The 8,316-nt window shown below is 39.0% G+C and overlaps 1 protein-coding gene across 2 annotated transcripts; it reads right to left on the reverse strand.

The window, feature by feature from the left end:
* Positions 1-634: 634 nt before the first annotated feature.
* On the reverse strand, positions 635-1,102 carry LOC110293161 (myosin light polypeptide 6-like). 2 transcript variants are annotated; one of them, XM_085838486.1, is made up of 2 exons: positions 1,049-1,102; positions 635-913 (listed from the first exon to the last, which is right to left on the reverse strand). In XM_085838486.1, exons 1-2 carry the CDS (start codon positions 1,088-1,090, stop codon positions 635-637), a joined length of 321 nt encoding a protein of 106 aa, XP_085694612.1. In that variant the 5' UTR covers positions 1,091-1,102. The 2 variants fall into 2 exon arrangements, with proteins under 2 accessions (XP_085694612.1, XP_021016619.1); XM_021160960.3 differs by having other exon boundaries at positions 635-1,102.
* Positions 1,103-8,316: the final 7,214 nt, after the last annotated feature.

Consider the following 8,316-nt stretch of genomic DNA (forward strand, 5'->3'; position numbering starts at 1 on the left):
TCCACTATATTATTCCACAATGGTCAAGAAGGGTGAAGGATGGGGAAGAATATGAATGGATGAATCTTGTCTCTCTTTGGTTAAGGTCATTCATGAAGGGTTAACCTTTAAGACCAAATTTTCTTCAAAACTCTCCACAAAATACCGTTCCAACCATTTTATTTGTATTAGGCTTCCTGATGTGAACTCTAAGAGGACACAAACATTTCATCTATAGAACAGTCTAAAATACCTTAACCATAAGTCCTAGAGAACAGATCAACAGCATAGTGACAAGGCCTGAAACAGAACATTTGGAAATCTTTGCATCTTTCGGACAACAGGAGTCTTTCTTTCTTTCTTTCTTTCTTTCTTTCTTTCTTTCTTTCTTTCTTTCTTTCTTTCTTTCTTTCTTTCTTTCTTTCTTTCTTTCTTTCTTTCTTTCTCTCTCTCTCTTTCTCTCTCTCTCTTTCTCTCTCTCTCTCTCTCTCTCTTTCTTTCTTTTTTTTTTGAGAGCAAAGAGAGCAAATTTTATTTGGTGAAGGCAAGCATCATCCAAAAGAAACCAGATGGACAAGGTGCTGTGACAGGGGAGCCTCTGGGGCCACACAGAAATCACACTGGGCAAGGAACAGGCTCGGGATACAGAATATCCTCAGCCATTGAGCAGCATCTGGACAAGCTCTTTATAGTTGATGCAACCATTGCTATCCTCATGCCCTGCCACTAGCATCTCCACTTCTTCCTCTGTCATCTTCTCGCCCAGTGTGACAAGGACATGACGGATTTCAGCACCCATGACGGTGCCATTTCCTTCCTTGTCAAACACATGAAGGCATTCAACATAATCCTCATAGGTTCCCTGGTCCTTGTTCTTGGCCACGGTCTGCAGCATGGGCAGGAAGTGCTCAAAGTCCAGCACTTTCACATTCATCTCATCACTCTTGGGGTTCCCTAGGACCTTGAGCACCTCAGCATTGGTAGGGTTCTGGCCCAGGGCTCGCATCACATCCCCACACTGGCTGTACAGGATCTTGCCATCGCCTGTTCGGTCAAACAGCTGGAAAGCCTCCTTGAATTCTGTGGGCTGGTCCTCGGTGAAGTCACACATCTTGGCTGCTGAGCTCTGTGGGACCTTTTCCAGCAGTAATGGCCAACAGGAGTCTTTCTACCAGACATGTTTGCACTCGTCTGTGTGTGAACTCAATAAAATGCATTTGGTGAAAATGTACCAGTCAGTGAGTGTGATCAGTTTATTCAGCAAATATTTGTTGAGCTCTGATTTATTTTATAGTTTTAGTAGAAAATGAAGGTTTGGAAATATGAAAGAGAAAAATGCCAGGTATCATGGAGCGTCCTGTCCGATAAGGAAGAATGACATTCAAAGACGTGTACTATGCTTCTTGGGCAATGATTGGTGTCTTCTTAGTATTCACACAATGCAGACCTGGGAGGCTCTGAAGTTCAAGCTCAAGAAGCTGCGGATGCCCACTGAAAAGTAGCTTTTCTCAGCATTGTCCACTTCCCAGGAAACCCTAAGACCACACCTCCAGATTAAGTTTGGAACCACATGATATTATGCTCTGCCCTTAGTCTAAGTAAGCTATGTGTTTATGTCAATAACATTAATTTGAATGTTTCCTCACATAAACAAATTATGGGAAAAATAACGAGTTAAGTTTTCTTTTCTGATGAAGGTAACCTAAATAGGTCTTCATAAAAAAGCAGGACAGGGTTATTGGTCATATTGTCAGGTCTTTGTCTTCATGAGATATTTCATTGATTGATCAGCATTTGTACCAAAATAAAGGACTAGTTTTCTTCTCAGCAGAGTAGTAAGTGTTTCAACCCCCAGACAAGGCCATTCTCATTTCCATTTAACATTGCTGATACATGCAGATAAGTGCTTTCCCGTGCCACTTTGGATGTTTTAGAAACTGACAGAAAAGAACAGAAGTCTGCAAGTTGGGTTATCAAAGATGAGGACAAGAGAGCAAAATGAAACCAGATGCGCAACTACTGAATGTTGGCATCATTCTTTGAGTGAGTGATAGAATGTAGCAGTTGCCACTTAGAAAGCTAGGCAGAAAACGAGTGAATAGAGTGAATAGCAAAAGCGTAGATTCATGCATGCTTTGCATGAAAAGGTACATTTTAAAGTTTGATGTGATATGATTCAGCTTAAAAAAAAAACCTGTGTAGATATTGCTAGTGGGAATGCCTTTAAGTTAGCAAAATTAGTTTATAATCTACTTGTAATATGCAAATAAATAAAACTTGTGTCTTTTTTTTTTAATCACTGCTCTTTTCTTGGCTGGTTTTTATTCTGTTATTATATCAAAGAAAGCGACCCTATTCTACAGCTTTTCTGTAAAGATTCTCGATGAGTAAGTTAAAAGTATCTATTTATTTTTCCTTTAGCAATGATAATTGTTAATTATGTCCCCAGGAGACAGAGCAGTTAACCGAGGCCTGGAGTCTTATATTCTGTGAACCCATGGGTACTCAGGGAATTATGTGAGATCACAGTACGGATAAACGTGTGTTATTTTTCATGTTAATGCTTATTTTCAAACACCTTCCCTCAAACGCTCCCAGCACTCCATAAATCCTAAATTACCTCCTCCTGGGCTTCTTTTCTTTACTTGTCACCCTTGGAGAGTCACACTCCCTAAGGTCAGTGACTGACACTGGAGTTCAATTTGTCTTATAGAGGGTAGTGAGTCCCATGTCATGTGGCCACGTGGGCAAGAGCCTCATTAACAATGGCTACTAACTCGTTCCCCCCGCTTAGATTCATCTAACATCACATGTTGTGATCATGGAGTAGAACTGGTACACACAGAGAACAAAATTTATAGACATACTTTATTTTCAAAAAGTAACAATACCACCTCACTTGAAAGATATACATGATCTCAAAACCAGGTCACAGGATGCAGGGCTGATGTGAGAAAACATATCCTGAATGAAGCCTGGTTTTGCTCCTGGCTTCTACTATTCCAATACCAGAGGACAATTTGATTTGTCTTTGAATGGTTTTGCAAACATTTGGAGCCATGACCCTGTGCATATCCACTTAGTAATCTCACCATGACTGGATTTACTTTTAGTTTCTGTTGTGTTGGGGTACATGTATGTGTATGCATGTGTGCTTGTTGTTTTAGTACAGGCATGCTCATGCCATGGCATAGAAGTCAGAGGATAATCTCCAATGTGGGTCCTTGTCTCTTCCCTCATTTGAAATGGGACCTTCTGATGTTTCTTTCTCTGTGGATGGACCCCTTCTTCCCCCTCATAGTCTAAATCTTTCCCTCACTACAAAGCAGAGAATTTTACAGAAAATATCTCTATCTGAGAAGTGTGGTTGGTTCTGTTTTGGGCTCCAGGCTTGCCTTTGACAGATGGGACAAAGGTAACAGCTCAAACAGTGATTTCTGATAAGATGCTCTAGAAGCTGTGCCCTCAGGTTTTTATTTTTAATTTAATTTAATTTTTCTTAGTTTAGTTTAGTGAATCAGACTCACAGAATAAATAAATGTCTGTCAACTGGTGACCTCTGTTGTTTTTACATAGTTTTGTCCTTACTTTTGTCCTTTTCCTACTCCTTCCAAGGTGTAATCATCATCAAATTATTAATTCCTCTTGCTGAAATGCCTGCTTTCTCCTCATCAAGACTGTAAATTAATACAGTTCTCTTATTCTCTCTCCACTGGACAAGGAGGCCATCATTTTTTCCCACTGAGTTATGTTTTCTCCTGTATGTTTTCTCTTGTGGTACTGGACCTTTCCTAGCTGATGCTCCCCAGTTCTGCAGTGTGGCTGTTTTTTGTCATCAGTGTGGAATTGGTCTGCTCTAGTCCTCACAGGGTTCAGCTATTATGTTTAGAATCCACACATTCTTCTTTTTTGACTTATTCATTCATTTTGTCTCAGATAATGTCATGAAAATGAACTGAAATTTCAGAGACAGTACTTCTTTGTAAATACATTCTTCTATTTCTACTGATGAAGGACTAGACTGGATTTTAAATTCCAGTTTAAATGCACTTCCTCTCCCAAGGCAGAAAGTACTGTTCATGTGTTTCTAGCAGTAGAATTAACTGCTGTTATCAATCATGTTTGTTTATAGGGCATTTTTTATTTCCTTGGAACTTTTAGTTACTTACCCTGGTAAAACTTCAGAGTAACATGGTAAGAAACTATTTTCTTTACTGAACATGTGAGAGTCCTTTCAGTTCACAGAACAGTACATGCCCATTTATCCTGAGATATAACCGTGTACAAATGATTTCATGAGGTTGGTGGTTAGTTTTGTCAACGCGACACAAACTAGCATCAGCTGAGAAGAGGGAACCTCAAATGAGGAAGCCAGTAAGCAGTGTTCCTGTCTCTCATGGTCTGTCTCTGCTTCATGTCCTGCTTCCAGTCCTGCCCTAGCTTCCTTTGATGATTAGCTGTAACTTGTAAGCTAAAATTAATTCCTTGACAAGTTTGTGTGTGTGTGTGTGTGTGTGTGTGTGTGTGTGTGAATGCTTTATTATAGCAACATAAACTAGGATAATAAAGAATTACCTCTAAAGACTAAGGGTGAAGAGTATAGTGCTGAAACATTTAGCTTAGGCAACGTAAACATCTTTCTCTGTGCCTCAGTTTTCTTATCAAAAAATTGGGATAATAATGTGACCTACTTTGTAGCAGTCTTCTGGGTTAAATAAGAGGGTTTAGAATAATGACAGTCATCTGTGTTTATTTCAGACTTGAATTTGAAATAAATGGCTTATGCCTTGTATTCAAGAAGTTATATAGTCCACCAGTGAAAAATCAAAGAGAAATAAAATACATAAGAGAGAATTTGGTTAAAGGAAATGAGACAACTTAGTGTTTACTTTTTAGGGCTTTGTGTGTGTGTGTGTGTGTGTGTGTGTGTGTATGCATACATACATATTTGTGAAGGTATCGGTGTATACCTGTAAACACATAGATGATCCGAGAATATTGAATGCTCCAGAGACCAAAGGAAATGCTTTGGTTATCGTATAAAATGGAGGTGTTAGTTATGATGGTGTGATGTAGAACTGAATGGAAAAAAACCTATACAAATTCAACCTAATGTGTGCTGGCTCCACATTCTTTGTAGAATTATTCTCTTTAAAATTGTATTGGACCCATCTTTGTTTGTTTGTTTGTTTGGTTGGTTTGTTTTTTCAAAAGTCTAGCTTGATCTTTCTGGTGTATTTGACGTGAGTAATCAAATTCTACCTCAAACTATTACTTCCTTGATTTCTGAAATACTATATATTTGGAAACCTGCTTAAGTCTTCTATTTTTCTGGTTTCCCTTTCTGTTATGTTTCAGCTCTTTTTTGAGTGGAAAGTCTTATTGTAGATATAGATGCTTGAGAATTTGTTTTCCCCTCCTCTTTCCCACTATATTTTCTCAACATATGAACCTTTCCAAAGCACTCACCAGCACCTTATATGAGGAATTTAAGAAGCCATGTTTCTGCTATTTTTTGACTCTTACTTCTTTTAGGCCCCATGCAGTTAATGACGGAGGATTGCTGGATACTTTGACAAATACCTCAGGAAGACAGAATAGCAAGAGACAAAACTGAGCAGAAGATAACCAGCTGACTCTTTTTTTTTTTTTGTCCCCAGAAGTGATCCTTCTTTGATGTGGGCCCAGAATCAAAGGCACTAAACCACTCTGTTAAACTTGGTATTGTTTTTAGTAATGTGTTATTATTATTGTTTTTTTTTTAGGTTAGTACCACATACCTGAGGGAGTTGTTGGCTGCCTTAATGTTTATGAACTGTGGTGAGATGAATCTCATGGGAGTAGTGGACAGAGGAGAGAAGTTACTCACTCCTGGTGGCCAGGATGCAGGAGATCAGCAAGACAAGATATAGCCCATGACAGAGACCTAATTCTTCCAATTAAGACTGGATTCCATTAGTTTAATGGAGTGCTATCAAATTTTAGACCTGGCAGTAGGTGAGTCCATTCCTTAGGTTAGTACCACTCTTGGGCTACTCTCTTCATAATGACTGGGCAGTTAGCTTTTGACACATGAATCTTTGTTGGGTAGGCACCACATATGAATTATAACAAATCATAAAGACTTTTAAGGGTCGAATCTGATAATATCTGTAAGTCACTTCACATAGTGTGTAAAAAAAAAAAAGGTAAGTTCTGTTCATCCTGTTGATAGGAGATGCTATGAAGTTTATGTCCCTGACATGACATATTGAGAACACATTTAAAATAGAACTTGTATTGTTTTCCTAGAATTGGCATCTTTACTCTAGCCATACTCAAGTCAGATGTACCACTTCCTTCATTGTCTTACCTGGAACCTTCAGTGCATGTGGTTTTCTATCCATATGGCTTGCTTTAATAACCTTCCTTTCTCATCAGCCCTTTGCCAAGCCCATTTGAGCATCACCCAGAATTATTCCACGTTTTTAGGCACACTTATCCCACAAGCATGCCAGGTTTGTCTTCCAGCTATTTAGTTTTTCAGCTCTCAACCTCAACTTAATTATCTGAAGCATAAAATGTTTCATTAGACAGTCTCTGTGGGCTGTTTTCAGTTCTGAAGTTTTATGGTTTTACCTGTTTTATGATTCATATTATTACTTTTCCCAAAAGTCTTAATGTCCATCTGTTGCTACAGAAGAAACTCTACCCTAATCTCTCCAGCTTTGAAGATTCCTTCTGATTCGATAATACCCAGCAGAGTCTCTGTGTCTGCAGTCCAGCCTCCATAGTCCCTGTCACCCTGCCCTGCCAACAACTCTTGCCACAAGCTCTGCTCACCCACTCATAGCACCCACCTTCACTTTTATTCAGCATCTTTCTCTCCCTCCTCCCTGCTCCCCATTCCTTAGCAACTGAAAGAGAAAGACTTTCAGACTGAATAAGGAATGACAATATGTGATGATGAAATTCTAAACCATATTGATCAAGTTCTTTTCCTACAGTGTCTAAAATTTGTCTGCTTGATTTCCTAACAAATTCTCTTTACCAAAGGCTATAGCTTCTGGCAGACTTATTTTGTCTCCTCTAATCAAAGCAGCCTCATGGAGAATCCTGGCTTAGCTAGATTGGTTTGTAAGTCAGTCCTGGCTTTGGACAAATTGTCAAGTATAATAGAATGAGTAGGGCCATTCAATGTGCTTTCTGATTGGTGGTAGGTAATTTGTGACCTTAATTATGCCATTAAAAATTCATCAATAGATCTAGTAAAACATATTGTACAAACCAAAACAATTCATTTAACCATCCTCTGAGTTATACTGATTAAACTGTATGTGAATATATAGAAATATACATATGCATTCATGGTGTGGTTTTATCTACCCAAGGTCAAAAGTCCAGCTCTTAGGAATTAGGAGAGAAACTTCTAGGAATGCTCCTCTCACTTATAGCTGAGTATTTGCTGACTGCCACCGCCCAGCATATGGCTTATGAGTAGGTAGAGCCCTGAAGTAGATCCTGGCAATTGAATGTTTGCAGAAGCACACTGCTCCCAAGGCACAATGAAAGCAACAGAAGTGCCTTCTCTATCATTCTGCTTTCTCTCAGTTGTAAGAAATGATAATGGACATCAGGATTCTGAGAAGCCATAGCATGAAAGCATTGCTTGTCCTGAGCCATCACGTGTCCGAATGTGGTCCAAGAATGGAGTCATGTGAGGAGAATTCAGTGTGTTTGTGATAAAACTTCCAGAAAATAAAGCAAGGTTCTTGTGTATGTAGTTTCTCCTAAACATGGAGCTGTTCTTGGAATGTGTGTTCCTTGTCCCTCCCAGGTATATCGAATAGGAATGAGCTAACTTCTGATCATTTATTCTAACTGGCTATTGTTATTTGTTTGTATGTCACTATGAAAAAAGAAGCGATTGTTTGTCACATGCAGCTTGTCCATTGCCAGGTGTGGCCTTGTGATTTGACACTTTACCCCTCTTAATCCTCAGAGTATAAATTGTCTGATGCCCTGAATAAAGTTGGCTATTACACAAGACTTTAGTCTGCCTCATTTATTGGCTCCACTCTCCCAGAGCCTAGTACCTCCATCTTTGTGGCTCTTGCCACAGCCTCCAGAACATGGACAGTTAAAGCCATGGTTAAACATTCTTATAAAACATTCTCATTTACTTGTTGGGCAAGAAAAAAAAATCTCCTGCTATTACTGTTAAACCGTTGAAATTTGGGAGCTTGTCTTTTGAAGCTACATGTGTTATGCTAATGAATTGGCACGTTTAATCAACAAATATCTATGGAGCATCTATTATATGCCAGTAGCTCTTCTAGTATTTGGGATACCACATTG

This window comes from Mus caroli, unplaced genomic scaffold, assembly GCF_978045245.1.
Source record: "Mus caroli unplaced genomic scaffold, Mus_caroli_1 scaffold_6, whole genome shotgun sequence".
NCBI classification, from domain to species: Eukaryota; Metazoa; Chordata; class Mammalia; order Rodentia; family Muridae; genus Mus; species Mus caroli.